We start from the raw sequence: 20,062 nt of genomic DNA on the forward strand, positions 1-20,062 counted from the left end.
GTAAATGTCTCCTCCCAGTACCCATAACAGAGAACCACCACACCCTGATGATGAGGGAAGCTACACCAGCCAAAGCTGTCGCCACCGGAGACCTGATCCCCACGGTAACCCCAGAGAAGAAGACAGAGGAGGATGAGGAGGCTGGGGAAGAGGCGGAGCAGACCTTCGCCGACGAGATGTCGGATTGCAACGTCATTTCAACCCCGCTCAGACATGACAACAAGGTAGATTATTTTCCTCTTCCTCATATTAGCCAATGAGGTTAGCCGTAATGAGGTTAGCCGTAATGAGGTTAGTCGTAATGAGGTTAGCCGTAATGAGGTTAGCCTTAATGAGGTTAGCCGTAATGAGGTTACCAGTAATGAGGTTAGTCATAATGAGGTTACCAGTAATGAGGTTAGCCGTAATGAGGTTACCAGTAATGAGGTTAGCCTTAATGAGGTTAGCCGTAATGAGGTTACCAGTAATGAGGTTAGTCATAATGAGGTTAGCCGTAATGAGGTTAGCCGTAATCAGGTTAGCCGTAATGAGGTTAGCCGTAATCAGGTTAGCCGTAATGAGGTTAGCCGTAATGAGGTTAGCCGTAATGAGGTTAGCCGTAATGAGGTTACCAGTAATGAGGTTAGCCTTAATGAGGTTAGCCGTAATGAGGTTACCAGTAATGAGGTTAGCCTTAATGAGGTTAGCCGTAATGAGGTTAGCCGTAATGAGGTTAGCCGTAATGAGGTTAGCCGTAATCAGGTTAGCCGTAATGAGGTTAGCCGTAATGAGGTTAGCCGTAATGAGGTTACCAGTAATGAGGTTAGTCATAATGAGGTTAGCCGTAATGAGGTTAGCCGTAATCAGGTTAGCCGTAATGAGGTTACCAGTAATGAGGTTAGCCGTAATGAGGTTAGCCGTAATGAGGTTAGCCGTAATGAGGTTAGCCGTAATCAGGTTAGCCGTAATGAGGTTAGCCGTAATGAGGTTAGCCGTAATGAGGTTAGTCGTAATGAGGTTAGCCGTAATGAGGTTAGCCGTAATCAGGTTAGCCGTAATGAGGTTAGCCGTAATGAGGTTAGCCGTAATGAGGTTAGCCGTAATCAGGTTAGCCGTAATGAGGTTAGCCGTAATGAGGTTACCAGTAATGAGGTTAGCCGTAATGAGGTTAGCCGTAATCAGGTTAGCCGTAATGAGGTTAGCCGTAATGAGGTTAGCCGTAATGAGGTTAGCCGTAATGAGGTTAGTTTGGTGTGTATTAAAGAGTGCCCGTATCAATGTCCAGGGTTCAGCAGTTTGGTTTCAACTCATCTCTGAGTCGGATGAATCTTAAACTCAAAAGGCTGGTGGAAAAAACATGTGAATTGTATTGGTGCCTTGGTCTAAGGAAAGGCAACGGTAGCCTTCCTAGTAACAGCTCCACTGAAGCCTCAGTGCTCCCCATGTCTGTACTCTTCTGACCCCCTCCGCTCTGAGCTCTCCCTCCCTTCCTCCCCCGTGGCCTCCATTAAGGTCCGTCGGCGGCGCAGGGAGAATGCGTCCCGTAAACGCTGTGCAACCGTCAGCCCGGCTAAATCATCGGCAGGGTGCCGTCGGCACCAGGCCAAAGCGGGTCGCGCCGCTGCCCTCCTAGAGGAGCAGGTGTGACTCCTGTCGGCCCGGAAACAGCATCTAGAACAGCTGAAGGCCAACGGGAGGCGGGGCGGCACTCTGTTCTCCTTCTCCCTGCACCTCCCCGACCTCTCCTCTTATCTGGATGAGGATTCATCTTCCCCCTGGCGTCACGGAGCACACCTTCCTCCGACGTCACAGAGCTCACCTTCCCTCGACGTCACAGAGTTCACCTTCCCGCGGCGTCACGGAGCTCACCTTCCCCCGGAGTTCACCTTCCCCCGGCGTCACGGAGCTCACCTTCCCCCGACGTCACAGAGCTCACCTTCCCCCGGAGCTCACCTTCCCCCGACGTCACAGAGCTCACCTTCCCACGGAGCTCACCTTCCCCCGACGTCACGGAGCTCACCTTCCCCTGGAGCTCACCTTCCCCCGACGTCACAGAGCTCACCTTCCCCCGACGTCACAGAGCTCACCTTCCCCCGACGTCACAGAGCTCACCTTCCCCCGAGGTCACAGAGCTCACCTTCCCCCGAGGTCACAGAGCTCACCTTCCCCCGAGGTCACAGAGCTCACCTTCCCCCGAGGTCACGGAGCTCACCTTCCCCCGGAGCTCACCTTCCCCTGACGTCACAGAGCTCACCTTCCCACGGAGTAACTCTACTATAGTAGGCCTTAACCCACTACTACATCAGTAACTCTACTATAGTAGTCCTTAACCCAGTACTACATCAGTAACTCTACTATAGTAGGCCTTAACCCACTACTACATCAGTAACTCTGCTATAGTAGTCCTTAACCCACTACTACATCAGTACCTCTACTATAGTAGTCCTTAACCCACTACTACATCAGTAACTCTACTATAGTAGTCCTTAACCCACTACTACATCAGTAACTCTACTATAGTAGTCCTTAACCCACTACTACATCAGTACCTCTACTATAGTAGGCCTTAACCCACTACTACATCAGTAACTCTACTATAGTAGTCCTTAAACCACTACGTCACCGTTCAACGCTAACCGTTTCTACTTCCTCTGTCTGTTCAACACTAACAGTTTCTACTTCCTGTGTCTGTTCAACGCTAACAGTTTCTACTTCCTGTGTCTGTTCAACGCTAACAGTTTCTACTTCCTGTGTTTGTTCAACGCTAACAGTTTCTACTTCCTGTGTCTGTTCAACGCTAACAGTTTCTACTTCCTGTGTCTGTTCAACGCTAACAGTTTCAACTTCCTGTGTCTGTTCAACGCTAACAGTTTCTACTTCCTGTGTCTGTTCAACGCTAACAGTTTCTACTTCCTCTATCTGAACAACGCTAACAGTTTCTACTTCCTCTGTCTGTTCAACGCTAACAGTTTCTACTTCCTCTATCTGAACTACGCTAACAGTTTCTACTTCCTCTGTCTGTTCAACGCTAACAGTTTCTACTTCCTGTGTCTGTTCAACGCTAACAGTTTCTACTTCCTGTGTCTGTTCAACGCTAACAGTTTCTACTTCCTCTATCTGAACAACGCTAACAGTTTCTACTTCCTGTGTCTGTTCAACGCTAACAGTTTCTACTTCTTGTGTCTGTTCAACGCTAACAGTTTCTACTTCTTGTGTCTGTTCAACGCTAACAGTTTCTACTTCTTGTGTCTGTTCAACGCTAACAGTTTCTACTTCCTGTGTCTGTTCAACGCTAACAGTTTCTACTTCCTGTGTCTGTTCAACGCTAACAGTTTCTACTTCCTGTGTCTGTTCAACGCTAACAGTTTCTACTTCCTGTGTCTGTTCAACGCTAACAGTTTCTACTTCCTGTGTCTGTTCAACGCTAACAGTTTCTACTTCTTGTGTCTGTTCAACGCTAACAGTTTCTACTTCCTGTGTCTGTTCAACGCTAACAGTTTCTACTTCCTGTGTCTGTTCAACGCTAACAGTTTCTACTTCCTGTGTCTGTTCAACGCTAACAGTTTCTACTTCCTGTGTCTGTTCAACGCTAACAGTTTCTACTTCCTCTATCTGAACAACGCTAACAGTTTCTACTTCCTGTGTCTGTTCAACGCTAACAGTTTCTACTTCCTCTGTCTGTTTACAAATGATTCTTGCTTATCTCTTCTTCTTTTTTTTGCCTAGCTTTATCTTTGTAGCTTTTTTTGTAAAGCATATATATAGCGACCTTTATGTATTTCCCAATGCATCCAACCCTTCTCTCCAGTCATGATTGTGACTGTCACTGTTAAGGAGGAATATTCAATATTTGTACTTCTTCTCTCTCTCTCACTCCCTGCTTTCTGATTGGTTCCGCTGTCTGTTTTCAATAACAAGACGGACAGCGAGCAAACTGACTTTGACTTGGACGGGGAAACCACGGCCTCCGAGGTTAGTAGGTATATCCAGGAGAAGATCCCAGTCTGGAGTCTAGAAGCATGAAAGTTTTCAGGCAAACGGGGGTCGTTGAGGGTGTGAAGAGCCGATACTGAAGCCGCTTATTTCTTGTATTTACAATGAACATTTATTTTAGATGCTCTAGGGGCGCATGCTTTTCAGTATAGTGGATTAGTCTACTTTCTGCAAAGATATATATTGGGTTTAAGTCTGCATGTTGTTAATATATTTATGTGAAGGACTAGTAGCTCAGGTTTCCTGATTCTGTACCTGACCTTGTCTCCTTCCCTCCTTCCCTCTGTTGTGTCCTCCTTCCCTCCCTCTACTGTGCCCTACCTCTCTCCCCAACGACCCTCCTTCCCTCCCCCACGGCCCTCCCCCCCCACGGCCCTCCCTCCCTCTACTGTGCACTCCCTCCCTCCCTCCCCAACGACCCTCCTTCCCTCCCCCCCCCTCCCTCCCTCCCCCACGGCCCTCCCTCCCTCCCCCATGGCCCTCCCTCCCCCATGGTCCTCCCTCCCTCACGCCCCTCCTCCCCCACACCCCTCCCTCCCCCATGGTCCTCCCTCCCCCCACGCCCCTCCCTCCCCCCACGTCCCTCCCTCCCCCATGGTCCTCCCTCCCCCCACGCCCTTCCCTCCCCCACATCCCTCCCTCCCTCTGTGTCGTCCTTTCTTTCTGCTGTCAGTCGGAGCCAGAGGATGATTACTCTGAAAAGAAGACACAGGTACTCTGCGTTTCATCGTCATGACCACCAGCTCGATACTGCTGGTCAGAGCCAATAGATGGAGCCGCGACATCTCTCTATATACGTGGTCCAGCTCTCTGCTTCATATAATGGACCATAAGCTCCTACGTCTTGTCCTGTCTAATCTAGCATGGCCTGCTGCTGCCTCCACATACATCACAACTGCTTAGAGTTTCAGTTAAACGACCGTTCAGTTTGATATGCATACATCTAGATGTTTGTGCTTGGCCACATCAAATCAACATGGTATTAGTCACATTCGCACCGAATACAACAGTGAGCGAGCCCTTTAAGGGGGAGTGAGCGAGCCCTTTAACCAACAATGCAGTTTAATATTTTTTATTATAAGAATAAGAAATCAAAAGTAACAAGTAATTAAAGAGCATCAGTAAAATAACAATAGCGAGACTATATAGTCTGGTTAGTCGAGGTAATGGAGGTAATATGAACATGTAGGTAGAGTTATTAAAGTCACTATGTATAGATAATAACAACAGAGAGACTATATAGTCTGGTTAGTTGAGGTAATGGAGGTAATATGAACATGTAGGTAGAGTTATTAAAGTCACTATGTATAGATGATAACAACAGAGAGTAGCAGTGGTGTTAAATGGGCCAATGCAAATAGTCTGGGTAGCCATTTGATTAGATGTTCAGGAGTCTTATAGCTTGGGGGTAGAAGCTGTTTAGAAGCCTCGTGGTCCTAGACTTGGTGCTCCGGTACCGCCTGCCGTGCAGTAGCAGAGAGAACAGTCAATGACTAGTCTTGGTGCTCCGGTACCGCCTGCCGTGCAGTAGCAGAGAGAACTAGTCTTGGTGCTCCGGTACTGCCTGCCGTGCAGTAGCAGAGAGAACAGTCAATGACTAGTCTTGGTGCTCCGGTACCGCCTGCCGTGCAGTAGCAGAGAGAACAGTCAATGACTAGTCTTGGTGCTCCGGTACCGCCTGCCGTGCAGTAGCAGAGAGAACAGTCTATGACTAGTCTTGGTGCTCCGGTACCGCCTGCCGTGCAGTAGCAGAGAGAACAGTCGATGACTAGGGTGGCTGGAGTCTTTGACATACCAGGCGGTGATGCAACCAATCAGGATGCTTGGCCACATCACACATCATTCAATAACAGCAGTTTTGTTGAGGAATCAGGTTGCGTGTTTTATGTTGCCTTGTTGGCTGACATGTTGGTAGCAACTAGGACGAGTTGATTCTGACCCTTATTTGATCCACAGCCTTGGAGGACAAAACTCACCTATCCTCTATCTACTATGTACTGTATAGGCCTGGTACAAAGCACTAGACACAAAATATGGTTGGTTATGGATCCTCTGTGGTTTTCCCAGTATAGTTTCATGAGGCGAAGTAAAGGAGATAACTTTTTTTTATTTAAATCCAGCACAGTAATCTCATGTTAAACCAAACACATTTAGGATGACGTTCTGCTGCTGTGAAGAACCAAACTAAACAACAATATAATGTTCAATAAATATAAACTACTAGTTAGACTAGGGTATATCTTCACCACATCTTAGACAATCAAAGCTTCAATAGAAAACACAAAAAAACCACTCAAAGCTTCAATAGAAAACACAAAAACACCACTCAAAGCTTCAATAGAAAACACAAAACACCACTCAAAGCTTCAATAGAAAACACAAAACACCACTCAAAGCTTCAATAGAAGACACAAAACACCACTCAAAGCTTCAATAGAAAACACAAAACACCACTCAAAGCTTCAATAGAAGACACAAAACACCACTCAAAGCTTCAATAGAAAACACAAAACACCACTCAAAGCTTCAATAGAAGACACAAAACACCACTCAAAGCTTCAATAGAAGACACAAAACACCACTCAAAGCTTCAATAGAAAACACAAAACACCACTCAAAGCTTCAATATAAGACACAAAACACCACTCAAAGCTTCAATAGAAAACACAAAACACCACTCAAAGTCTCCTGATCCTTGTCCCGTCCGCCTAGTCAGTAACCACCTACCCTACTCCCTGCCTGCTTGCATTCTGCTTGGTTATTGGTCAGCACCTCACGTCCTTCTATCCTGCTCTCTGGTTGGTTGTTCAGGACACAGAAGAGTTGGAGGAGAAGGCGAAGCACCAGAGAGACATCAGCTCCTACCTAGAGATACCAGGCGGTGCTGACGCCCCGGGACTGAAGAGACTGTCCCCGTCTTCTCCAGCACGCTCCCACAGCGGGGGAGTGGAGGAGGCACCTATGATCGAACCACTAGACACCCGACAGGACCCAGTAAGATCCAGGTTCTAGAGAGGAGGGAGTATTAGAATACATTCTCGCTAACCGCATGGCTGGTTGGGACCGAGTCTGATTGAAGTCTGGTCTTAGGTAGGAGAAGAGACTTTTCTTATCCCATGGCAGCATTTCAGAAGACTGGTGTGTGTGTGTGTGTGTGTGTGTGTGTGTGTGTGTGTGTGTGTGTGTGTGTGTGTGTGTGTGTGTGTGTGTGTGTGTGTGTGTGTGTGTGTGTGTGTGCGTGCGTGCGTGCGTGCGTGCGTGCGTGCGTGCGTGCGTGCGTGCGTGCGTGCGTGCGTGCGTGCGTGCGTGCGTGCGTGCGTGTGTGACAGTACACACCCCGGCAGGTGTAAGAGACGAGCGAGGGTGGCTTAGATAACTGCATGGGTAGTGGTGCACTGCATGGATATACAGCCCTCTCTCTCTCTCCCTCTCTCAGAGAATCAGAGGAAATCCGTAAAATGAACATAAGCTGTTCATGGGTGGGACTAGATAACTGCATGGGTACCCTGGTTGTGACAGGAGTATGTTCTCAGGTAGGAGGACTGTCATCACTCCCTCCAAGGAGTGAACCACTGCACACCAAGGACATAAAAAGCCAGGCTGGACTAATAGCTAACTGCATGGAGGGTCCTGGGTTCCTGAGTTTCCCCCGCATGAGCAGGAATGGACCGAGTGGCACAACTAGAGGCATTACTACAGACCCGGGTTCATTCCCGGGCTGTGCCACAACTGGCCGTGGTCAGGAGTCCCATAGAACGGTGAACATTTGGCCCAGCGTCGTCCGGGTTACGGGAGGGTTTGGCCCAGCGTCGTCCGGGTTACGGGAGGGTTTGGCCCAGCGTCGTCCGGGTTACAGGAGGGTTTGGCCCGGGGGCGGGGCTTTACTTGGCACATCGCGCTCTAGCGACTCCTTGTGGCGGCCCGGGTGCCTGCAGGCTGACCTCGGTCGCCAGTTGAACGGTGTTTCCTCTGACACATTGGTGCGGCTGACTTCCGGGTTAAGCGGGCGGGTGTTAAGGAGCGCAGTTAGACGGGTCATGTCTGTAAGTCGCTCTGGATAAGAGCGTCTGCTAAATGACTTAAATGTAATGTAATGTAATGTCTTCAGAGGATGCACAACTCTACCTTCACCTCTCCCAAGCCCGTTGGGAGAGTTGCAGCGATGAGACAAGCTCGAAAGTAGGGGAGGGAAAGGTGGGGGGGTGGGGTAAAATACACACAAAAAATAAAGGAATGGACACATGGTCAGGGGGTATTATGCTGCAGTAGAACAGAACCGAACACTTACATGGACACTACTTACAACACAAACCCATGGAGACTAAATGCCTGTTGTATTGTCTGTATTCTATATCATATATAACTGTGTTTTCTCTGTAGGAGCCAGAGGAGGTTCCTGCTGCTGAGGAAGAGATGCAGCAGGAGGTACAAGCTAATGCCATTGAGGTAAGACAGTCGGTGTGTCTGTGTGTGTACGTGTCACTCCGTGTGTCTGTGTCTGTGTGTCTGTGTGTGTACGTGTCACTCTGTGTGTCTGTGTGTGTACGTGTCACTCTGTGTGTCTGTGTGTGTACGTGTCACTCCGTGTGTCTGTGTGTGTACGTGTCACTCCGTGTGTCGTGTGTCTGTGTGTACGTGTCACTCCGTGTGTCTGTGTGTGTGTACGTGTCTGTGTGTGTACGTGTCACTCTGTGTGTCTGTGTGGTCACTGTAGCTAAGTCTCAACCTAGTATGTGTATGTGAGGTCTGTCTGTCTGTGTCTCCATCTGTCCTTTTGTCTCTGTGGGTCTCATCTGTCCTTTTGTGTCTCTGTGTGTCTCTGTGTATCTCATTTTGTCTGTGTGGTCAATGTAAGCCAAGTCTCTCCCTGATAGGCTACAGACAAGTCAGGCATGGTGGAGCCTAGTGATTTTATGGTGGGGGCGGAGACTGCTGGAGCACAGGGGAGTTGCCTGATGACTCTGGAGGACACCTTGGAGGACATCACCAGTGACTGGATGGACAGAGAGACGGACGAAGAAAAAGGGGACAGAGAAGGAAAGAAATCACCAGTGTCTCCAGAGCTAAATATCAGTCCAGGGACAGTCAGACAGGAAGTCTCTACGGCCATCTTGGACAAGAGAGGAACACTCATCATCCTGAGGGAAATGGAGTCTGAAGACAAGATGGACGCCAGTGACCAGATGGATAACGGCGCAACCTTCACCGACCAGGATGAAGGAGGGGGGAGTCTTTCCATCAAGGAGGATGACGTTGGAGATGGTCTGACCCGGTCGAAGGAAAACGATACCCAATTCACCTTGAATGAAGAAGAGACTGACGGTGAGGTAGATGCTGAGACCACGTCTATGGAGACCAGCAACGAGAGACTTAACTTAAACCAGACTGAGACTGAAGACGAATTGGGTGCTATTAACTCACTGAAGATGAGTGACGCTCCGTATTCCTCTGTGGTCATCACAAAGACAGATGAAAGGTCAGAGGTCGCCAGGAGGTCACGTGAGGAGGCGACAGACTTGGACCGGATTACCCAGGACGCACCACTACAGAGAGAGGAGTCGCGCGGCCTGGACGAAGCCCGGAGCGACCTGTCACAGTCGAGCTTCGCCAACGGTCAATTTGACGCCAAACCATCGCCTGGATCTCGAGCCATGGTACTGTATGTAAAACAATACAAGCTGCCTCCTCTTTCACTTCCTACCTGCTGCACCCCCCCCCCCCCCACCACTGCCCCCCCCTCCACCAGCAGTGCTCCATCCAGTGTACAGTAAATGCCCTGCATGGCTAGACCGTCAAACATGCTGTACGTGCTCGTTTATCTGCCGAGTGCTCGTTTATCTGCCGAGTGCAGCCACAGCTTTCTGTTGCTCTCAAAGCTTTGCTTCATTTTTGACACGTGCTTTGGGTTGTTTGGCTTTGTTGATGGCTCTAAAGCTTACTGCACTGTATCTAAAGCTTACTGCACTGTATCTAAAGCTTACTGCACTGTATCTGATGCTTACTGCACTGTATCTGATGCTTACTGCACTGTATCTAAAGCTTACTGCACTGTATCTAAAGCTTACTTCACTGTATCTAAAGCTTACTGCACTGTATCTAAAGCTTACTGCACTGTATCTAATGCTTACTGCACTGTATCTAATGCTTACTGCACTGTATCTGATGCTTACTGCACTGTATCTAATGCTTACTGCACTGTATCTAATGCTTACTACAGACCCTGGTTCCAGGCTATATTACAACCGGCTGTGATTGGGAGTCCTTTTTATTTATTTTTATATGTTATTTCACCTTTATTTAACCAGGTAGGCCAGTTGAGAACACCTTTATTTTACATTTACATTTACATTTAAGTCATTTAGCAGACGCTCTTATCCAGAGCGACTTACAAATTGGTGCATTCACCTTATGACATCCAGTGGAACAGCCACTTTACAATAGTGCATCTAAATCTTAAAGGGGGGTAGAAGGATTACTTTATCCTATCCTAGGTATTCCTTAAAGAGGTGTGGTTTCAGGTGTCTCCGGAAGGTGGTGATTGACTCCGCTGTCCTGGCGTCGTGAGGGAGTTTGTTCCACCATTGGGGGGCCAGAGCAGCGAACAGTTTTGACTGGGCTGAGCGGGAACTGTACTTCCTCAGTGGTAGGGAGGCGAGCAGGCCAGAGGTGGATGAACGCAGTGCCCTTGTTTGGGTGTAGGGCCTGATCAGAGCCTGGAGGTACTGAGGTGCCGTTCCCCTCACAGCTCCGTAGGCAAGCACCATGGTCTTGTAGCGGATGCGAGCTTCAACTGGAAGCCAGTGGAGAGAGCGGAGGAGCGGGGTGACGTGAGAGAACTTGGGAAGGTTGAACACCAGACGGGCTGCGGCGTTCTGGATGAGTTGTAGGGGTTTAATGGCACAGGCAGGGAGCCCAGCCAACAGCGAGTTGCAGTAATCCAGACGGGAGATGACAAGTGCCTGGATTAGGACCTGCGCCGCTTCCTGTGTGAGGCAGGGTCGTACTCTGCGGATGTTGTAGAGCATGAACCTACAGGAACGGGCCACCGCCTTGATGTTAGTTGAGAACGACAGGGTGTTGTCCAGGATCACGCCAAGGTTCTTAGCGCTCTGGGAGGAGGACACAATGGAGTTGTCAACCGTGATGGCAAGATCATGGAACGGGCAGTCCTTCCCCGGGAGGAAGAGCAGCTCCGTCTTGCCGAGGTTCAGCTTGAGGTGGTGATCCGTCATCCACACTGATATGTCTGCCAGACATGCAGAGATGCGATTCGCCACCTGGTCATCAGAAGGGGGAAAGGAGAAGATTAATTGTGTGTCGTCTGCATAGCAATGATAGGAGAGACCATGTGAGGTTATGACAGAGCCAAGTGACTTGGTGTATAGCGAGAATAGGAGAGGGCCTAGAACAGAGCCCTGGGGGACACCAGTGGTGAGAGCGCGTGGTGAGGAGACAGATTCTCGCCACGCCACCTGGTAGGAGCGACCTGTCAGGTAGGACGCAATCCAAGCGTGGGCCGCGCCGGAGATGCCCAACTCGGAGAGGGTGGAGAGGAGGATCTGATGGTTCACAGTATCGAAGGCAGCCGATAGGTCTAGAAGGATGAGAGCAGAGGAGAGAGAGTTAGCTTTAGCAGTGCGGAGTGCCTCCGTGATACAGAGAAGAGCAGTCTCAGTTGAATGACTAGTCTTGAAACCTGACTGATTTGGATCAAGAAGGTCATTCTGAGAGAGATAGCGGGAGAGCTGGCCAAGGACGGCACGTTCAAGAGTTTTGGAGAGAAAAGAAAGAAGGGATACTGGTCTGTAGTCGTTGACATCGGAGGGATCGAGTGTAGGTTTTTTCAGAAGGGGTGCAACTCTCGCTCTCTTGAAGACGGAAGGGACGTAGCCAGCGGTCAGGGATGAGTTGATGAGCGAGGTGAGGTAAGGGAGAAGGTCTCCGGAAATGGTCTGGAGAAGAGAGGAGGGGATAGGGTCAAGCGGGCAGGTTGTTGGGCGGCCGGCCGTCACAAGACGCGAGATTTCATCTGGAGAGAGAGGGGAGAAAGAGGTCAGAGCACAGGGTAGGGCAGTGTGAGCAGAACCAGCGGTGTCGTTTGACTTAGCAAACGAGGATCGGATGTCGTCGACCTTCTTTTCAAAATGGTTGACGAAGTCATCTGCAGAGAGGGAGGAGGGGGAGGAGGATTCAGGAGGGAGGAGAAGGTGGCAAAGAGCTTCCTAGGGTTAGAGGCAGAAGCTTGGAATTTAGAGTGGTAGAAAGTGGCTTTAGCAGCAGAGACAGAAGAGGAAAATGTAGAGAGGAGGGAGCGAAAGGATGCCAGGTCCGCAGGGAGGCGAGTTTTCCTCCATTTCCGCTCGGCTGCCCGGAGCCCTGTTCTGTGAGCTCGCAATGAGTCGTCGAGCCACGGAGCGGGAGGGGAGGACCGAGCCGGCCTGGAGGATAGGGGGGGCATAGAGAGTCAAAGGATGCAGAAAAGAGGAGGAGAGGAGGGTTGAGGAGGCAGAATCAGGAGATAGGTTGGAGAAGGTTTGAGCTAGTAAAGAGAGGGAAGAGATGATAGGATGGAAGAGGAGAGAGTGGAAAGAAGGAGCAGGGGAATGAGAGAGCGTGGGAAGGTTGGGACGGCGTCCTCGATACCATCCGAGTAGGGGCAGTGTGGGAAGTGTTGGATGAGAGCGAGAGGGAAAAGGATACAAGGTAGTGGTCGGAGACTTGGAGGGGAGTTGCAATGACTGTATCTACTGTATCTAATGGTTACTGTATCTAATGCTTACTGCACTGTATCTAATGCTTACTGTATCTAATGGTTACTGTATCTAATGGTTACTGTATCTAATGGTTACTGTATCTAATGCTTACTGCACTGTATCTAATGCTTACTGTATCTAATGGTTACTGTATCTAATGGTTACTGTATCTAATGGTTACTGTATCTAATGCTTACTGTACTGTATCTAATGGTTACTGTATCTAATGGTTACTGTATCTAATGCTTACTGTACTGTATCTAATGGTTACTGTATCTAATGCTTACTGTATCTAATGCTTACTGTACTGTATCTAATGCTTACTATACTGTGTCTAATGGTTACTGTTTCTAATGGTTACTGTTTCTAATGGTTACTGTATCTAATGGTTACTGTATCTAATGGTTACTGTATCTAATGCTTACTGTTTCTAATGCTTACTGTATATAATGCTTACTGTTTCTAATGGTTACTGTATCTAATGGTTACTGTATCTAATGGTTACTGTATCTAATGCTTACTGTGTCTAATGCTTACTGTATATAATGCTTACTGTTTCTAATGGTTACTGTATCTAATGGTTACTGTATCTAATGCTTACTGTATCTAATGCTTACTGTATATAATGGTTACTGTACTGTATCTAATGGATACTGTAGCTAATGCTTACTGTACTGTATCTAATGGTTACTGTACTGTATCTAATGCTTACTGTATATAATGGTTACTGTACTGTATCTAATGGTTACTGTACTGTATCTAATGGATACTGTATCTAATGCTTACTGTATATAATGGTTACTGTACTGTATCTAATGGTTACTGTATCTAATGCTTACTGTACTGTATCTAAAGGTTACTGTATTTAAAGGTTACTGTACTGTATCTAATGGTTACTGTATCTAATGCGTAATGTACTGTATCTAATGGTTACTGTATCTAATGGTTACTGTATCTAATGGTTACTGTATCTAATGCTTACTGTATCTAATGCATAATGTACTGTATCTAATGGATACTGTATCTAATGGATACTGTATCTAAAGGTTACTGTATCTAAAGGTTACTGTATCTAATGCTTACTGTATCTAATGGTTACTGTACTGTATCTAAAGGTTACTGTATTTAAAGGTTACTGTACTGTATCTAATGGTTACTGTATCTAATGCTTACTTCACTCTGTCTAATGGTTACTGTATCTAATGCTTACTGTACTGTATCTAAAGGTTACTGTACTGTATCTAATGGTTACTGTATCTAATGCGTAATGTACTGTATCTAATGGTTACTGTATCTAATGGTTACTGTATCTAATGGTTACTGTATCTAATGCTTACTGTATCTAATGCTTACTGTATCTAATGCTTACTGTATCTAATGCGTAATGTACTGTATCTAATGGTTACTGTATCTAATGGTTACTGTATCTAATGCGTAATGTACTGTATCTAATGGTTACTGTATCTAATGGTTACTGTATCTAATGTGTAATGTACTGTATCTAATGGTTACTGTATCTAATGGTTACTGTATCTAATGGTTACTGTATCTAATGGTTACTGTATCTAATGCGTAATGTACTGTATCTAATGCTTACTGTATCTAAAGGTTACTGTACTGTATCTAATGGTTACTGTATCTAATGGTTACTGTATCTAATGGTTACTGTATCTAATGGTTACTGTATCTAATGTGTAATGTACTGTATCTAATGGTTACTGTATCTAATGGTTACTGTATCTAAAGGTTACTGTATCTAATGGTTACTGTATCTAATGGTTACTGTATCTAAAGGTTACTGTATCTAATGGTTACTGTATCTAATGGTTACTGTATCTAATGCATAATGTACTGTATCTAATGGTTACTGTATCTAATGGTTACTGTATCTAATGCGTAATGTACTGTATCTAATGGTTACTGTATCTAAAGGTTACTGTATCTAATGGTTACTGTATCTAATGCGTAATGTACTGTATATAATGCTTACTGTATCTAAAGGTTACTGTACTGTATCTAATGGTTACTGTATCTAATGGTTACTGTATCTAATGCATAATGTACTGTATCTAATGGTTACTGTATCTAATGGTTACTGTATCTCATGCGTAATGTACTGTATCTAATGGTTACTGTATCTAATGCATAATGTACTGTATCTAATGCATAATGTACTGTATCTTATGCATAATGTACTGTATCTTGTAGATTCCTAGTCAGGTGGGTAGCTAGAGTACTTTTTCTTTTTGTCTGGACTGTTCTGCTGCTCAGCACCATTTTGTTTCCCTCAGGTGTTACCAGTCTTGAAGCAATGACATCATACACTAGAAGTGTTATCTCTCCCTGGCCTGTTGCCATTACTGCGGCTTTTCCCACAGTGCACCTCGTCAAACCTCTAAACGCTATTGAATTATACCATGAGAAACATCTCTTTCCTCTCCTCTTTCTCATTCCTATCTGTAATGTTCAGTATATATTATCTTCCTGATTTCCTCTCGGTGTTAGTTCTGACTCTCCTTCTCTCTCTCCTTCTCTCCTCTCCCCTTTCTCTCTCCTCTCTCCCCTTCTCTCTCTCCTCTTCTCTCTCCTCCCTCTCCTTCTCTCTCTCCTCTCCCCTTTCTCTCTCTTCTCTCTCCTTCTCTCTCTCCTTCTATCCTCTCTCCCCTTCTATCTCTCCTTCACTCTCTCCTCTCTCTCCTTCTCTCTCTCCTCTCCCCTTTCTCTCTCTTCTCTCCCCTTCTATCTCTCCTTCTCTCTCTCCTCTTCTCTCTCCTCCCTCTCCTTCTCTCTCTCCTCTCCCCTTTCTCTCTCTTCTCTCTCCTTCTCTCTCTCCTTCTCTCCTCTCTCCCCTTCTATCTCTCCTTCACTCTCTCCTCTCTCCTTTTCTCTGTCCTTCTCTTTCTCCTTCTATCTCTCCTCTCTCCCCTTCTCTCTCTTCTTCTATCTCTCCTTCTCTCCCCTTCTATCTCTCCTTCTCTCTCTCCTCTTCTCTCTCCTCCCTCTCCTTCTCTCTCTCCTCTCCCCTTTCTCTCTCTTCTCTCTCCTTCTCTCTCTGTAAAAGGCACAGCCAGAGTCGATAGTCGATGCGGAATCACAGTTAGAGCCAGTACTCACGGCAGACACAGTGGCAGAAGCACAGTTAGAGCCAGTACTCACGGCAGACACAGTGGCAGAATCACAGTTAGAGCCAGTACTCACGGCAGACACAGTGGCAGAATCACAGTTAGAGCCAGTACTCACGGTAGACACAGTGGCAGAAGCACAGTTAGAGCCAGTACTCACGCCAGACACAGTGGCAGAATCACAGTTAGAGCCAGTACTCACGGCAGACACAGTGGCAGAATCACAGTTAGAGCCAGTACTCACGGCAGACACAGTGGCAGAATCACAGTTAGAGCCAGTACTCACGGCAGACACAGTGGCAGCAGCACAGTTAGAGCCAGTACTCACGGCAGACACAGTGGCAGAAGCACAGTTAGAGCCAGTACTCACGGCAGACACAGTGGCAGAATCACAGTTAGAGCCAGTACTCACGGCAGACACAGTGGCAGAATCAGAAATCGCCTCTTGAGAAGTAGCCAGAACCAGTGTTGACTGTAAGGTCAGTAATGACTGTAGAGTCAGTAGTGACTGTAGAGTCAGTAGTGACTGTAGAGTCAGGGTCAGTAGTGACTGTAAGGTCAGTAGTTACTGTAGAGTCAGAGTCAGTAATGACTGTAGAGTCAGGGTCAGTAGTGACTGTAGAGTCAGTAGTGACTGTAGAGTCAGTAGTGACTGTAGAGTCAGGGTCAGTAGTGACTGTAAGGTCAGTAGTTACTGTAGAGTCAGAGTCAGTAATGACTGTAGAGTCAGGGTCAGTAGTGACTGTAGAGTCAGTAGTGACTGTAAGGTCAGTAGTGACTGTAGAGTCAGGGTCAGTAGTGACTGTAGAGTCAGGGTCAGTAGTGACTGTAGAGTCAGGGTCAGTAGTGACTGTAGAGTCAGGGTCAGTAGTGACTGTAGAGTCAGGGTCAGTAGTTACTGTAGAGTCAGTAGTGACTGTAGAGTCAGTGGTGACTGTAGAGTCAGAGTCAGTAGTGACTGTAGAGTCAGGGTCAGTAGTGACTGTAGAGTCAGGGTCAGTAGTGACTGTAGAGTCAGTAGTGACTGTAGATTCAGTAGTGACTGTAGAGTCAGGGTCAGTAATGAATGTAGAGTCAGGGTCAGTAGTGACTGTAGAGTCAGTCGTGACTGTAGAGTCAGGGTCAGTAGTGACTGTAGAGTCAGGGTCAGTAGTGACTGTAGAGTCAGGGTCAGTAGTTACTGTAGAGTCAGGGTCAGTAGTGACTGTAGATTTAGTAGTGACTGTAGAGTCAGGGTCAGTAGTGACTGTAGATTCAGTAGTGACTGTAGAGTCAGGGTCAGTAGTGACTGTAGAGTCAGAGCCAGTAGTGACTGTAGAGTCAGGGTCAGTAGTGACTGTAGAGTCAGTAGTGACTGTAGATTCAGTAGTGACTGTAGAGTCAGTAGTGACTGTAGAGTCAGATTCATTAGTGACTGTAGAGTCAGAGTCAGTAGTGACTGTAGAGTCAGGGTCAGTAGTGACTGTAGAGTCAGATTCATTAGTGACTGTAGAGTCAGTAGTGACTGTAGAGTCAGTAGTGAGTGTAGAGTCAGTAGTGACTGTGGAGTCAGTAGTGACTGTAGAGTCAGGGTCAGTAGTGACTGTAGAGTCAGGGTCAGTAGTGACTGTAGAGTCAGGGTCAGTAGTGACTGTAGATTCAGGGTCAGTAGTGACTCTAGAGTCAGATTCAGTAGTGACTGTAGAGTCAGATTCAGTAGTGACTATAGAGTCAGGGTCAGTAGTGACTGTAGAGTCAGTAGTGACTGTAGATTCAGTCGTGACTGTAGAGTCAGGGTCAGTAGTGACTGTAGAGTCAGGGTCAGTAGTGACTGAATAGTCCGAGTCAGTAGTGACTATAGAGTCAGGGTCAGTAGTGACTGTAGAGTCAGGGTCAGTAGTGACTGTAGATTCAGTAGTGACTGTAGATTCAGTAGTGACTGTAGAGTCAGTAGTGACTGTAGAGTCAGGGTCAGTAGTGACTGTAGAGTCAGGGTCAGTAGTGACTGTAGAGTCAGGGTCAGTAGTGACTGTAGAGTCAGGGTCAGTAGTGACTGTAGAGTCAGGGTCAGTAGTGACTGTAGAGAGTCAGTAGTGACTGTAGTCATAGTCAGTCAGTGACTGTAGAGTCAGGGTCAGTAGTGACTGTAGAGTCAGTAGTGACTGTATAGTCAGATTCAGTAGTGGCTGTAGAGTCAGTAGTGACTGTAGAGTCAGTAGTGACTGTATAGTCAGATTCAGTAGTGACTGTAGAGTCAGTAGTGACTGTAGAGTCAGTAGTGACTGTAGATTCAGTAGTGACTGTAGAGTCAGTAGTGACTGTAGAGTCAGGGTCAGTAGTGACTGTATAGTCAGGGTCAGTAGTGACTGTAGAGTCAGTAGTGACTGTAGAGTCAGTAGTGAGTGTAGAGTCAGTAGTGACTGTAGAGTCAGTAGTGACTGTAGAGTCAGATTCAGTAGTGACTGTAGAGTCAGATTCAGTAGTGACTGTAGAGTCAGGGTCAGTAGTTACTGTAGAGTCAGGGTCAGTAGTGACTGTAGAGTCAGTAGTGACTGTAGATTCAGTCGTGACTGTAGAGTCAGGGTCAGTAGTGACTGTAGAGTCAGTAGTGACTGTATAGTCAGATTCAGTAGTGACTGTAGAGTCAGTAGTGACTATATAGTCAGATTCAGTAGTGACTGTAGAGTCAGTAGTGACTGTAGAGTCAGTAGTGACTGTAGAGTCAGAGTCAGTAGTGACTGTAGAGTCAGGGTCAGTAGTGACTGTAGAGTCAGGGTCAGTAGTGACTGTAGAGTCAGCGCCAGTAGTTACTGTAGAGTCAGTCAGTAGTGACTGTAGAGTCAGGGTCAGTAGTGACTGAATAGTCCGAGTCAGTAGTGACTATAGAGTCAGGGTCAGTAGTGACTGTAGAGTCAGGGTCAGTAGTGACTGTAGAGTCAGTAGTGACTGTAGATTCAGTAGTGACTGTAGAGTCAGTAGTGACTGTAGAGTCAGGGTCAGTAGTGACTGTAGAGTCAGGGTCAGTAGTGACTGTAGAGTCAGGGTCAGTAGTGACTGTAGAGTCAGGGTCAGTAGTGACTGAATAGTCCGAGTCAGTAGTGACTATAGAGTCAGGGTCAGTAGTGACTGTAGAGTCAGGGTCAGTAGTGACTGTAGAGTCAGTAGTGACTGTAGATTCAGTCGTGACTGTAGAGTCAGGGTCAGTAGTGACTGTAGAGTCAGTAGTGACTGTATAGTCAGATTCAGTAGTGACTGTAGAGTCAGTAGTGACTGTAGAGTCAGTAGTGACTGTATAGTCAGATTCAGTAGTGACTGTAGAGTCAGTAGTGACTGTAGAGTCAGTAGTGACTGTAGAGTCAGTAGTGACTGTAGAGTCAGATTCAGTAGTGACTGTAGAGTCAGATTCAGTAGTGACTGTAGAGTCAGGGTCAGTAGTTACTGTAGAGTCAGGGTCAGTAGTGACTGTAGAGTCAGTAGTGACTGTAGATTCAGTCGTGACTGTAGAGTCAGGGTCAGTAGTGACTGTAGAGTCAGTAGTGACTGTATAGTCAGATTCAGTAGTGACTGTAGAGTCAGTAGTGACTGTATAGTCAGATTCAGTAGTGACTGTAGAGTCAGTAGTGACTGTAGAGTCAGTAGTGACTGTAGAGTCAGAGTCAGTAGTGACTGTAGAGTCAGGGTCAGTAGTGACTGTAGAGTCAGGGTCAGTAGTGACTGTAGAGTCAGCGCCAGTAGTTACTGTAGAGTCAGTCAGTAGTGACTGTAGAGTCAGTAGTGACTGTAGAGTCAGGGTCAGTAGTGACTGTAGAGTCAGCGCCAGTAGTTACTGTAGAGTCAGTCAGTAGTGACTGTAGAGTCAGTAGTGACTGTAGAGTCAGGGTCAGTAGTGACTGTAGAGTCAGCGCCAGTAGTAACTGTAGAGTCAGCGCCAGTAGTTACTGTAGAGTCAGAGTCAGTAGTGACTGTAGAGTCAGTCAGTATTGACTGTAGAGTCAGGGTCAGTAGTGACTGTAGAGTCAGGGTCAGTAGTGACTGTAGAGTCAGCGCCAGTAGTTACTGTAGAGTCAGTCAGTAGTGACTGTAGAGTCAGTAGTGACTGTAGTGTCAGGGTCAGTAGTGACTGTAGAGTCAGCGCCAGTAGTTACTGTAGAGTCAATCAGTAATGAATGTAGAGTCAGAGCCAGTAGTGAATGTAGAGTCAGAGTCAGTAGTGACTGTAGAGTCAGGGTCAGTAGT

General features: G+C 46.9%; 1 protein-coding gene across 1 annotated transcript in view; it reads left to right on the forward strand.

The window, feature by feature from the left end:
- LOC124009677 (band 4.1-like protein 3) overlaps window positions 1–20,062 on the forward strand; it is a 134,356-nt gene that overhangs the window by 79,134 nt on the left and 35,160 nt on the right. The window contains exons 12-17 of the mRNA XM_046321728.1: window positions 19–224; window positions 3,898–3,951; window positions 4,646–4,684; window positions 6,784–6,966; window positions 8,353–8,418; window positions 8,847–9,626. Of these exons, the coding sequence (XP_046177684.1) occupies window positions 19–224; window positions 3,898–3,951; window positions 4,646–4,684; window positions 6,784–6,966; window positions 8,353–8,418; window positions 8,847–9,626 (1,328 nt within the window). The remainder of the gene's footprint in view (window positions 1–18; window positions 225–3,897; window positions 3,952–4,645; window positions 4,685–6,783; window positions 6,967–8,352; window positions 8,419–8,846; window positions 9,627–20,062) is intronic.

This window comes from Oncorhynchus gorbuscha, linkage group LG22 (genome assembly GCF_021184085.1).
Source record: "Oncorhynchus gorbuscha isolate QuinsamMale2020 ecotype Even-year linkage group LG22, OgorEven_v1.0, whole genome shotgun sequence".
Classification (NCBI taxonomy): domain Eukaryota; kingdom Metazoa; phylum Chordata; class Actinopteri; order Salmoniformes; family Salmonidae; genus Oncorhynchus; species Oncorhynchus gorbuscha.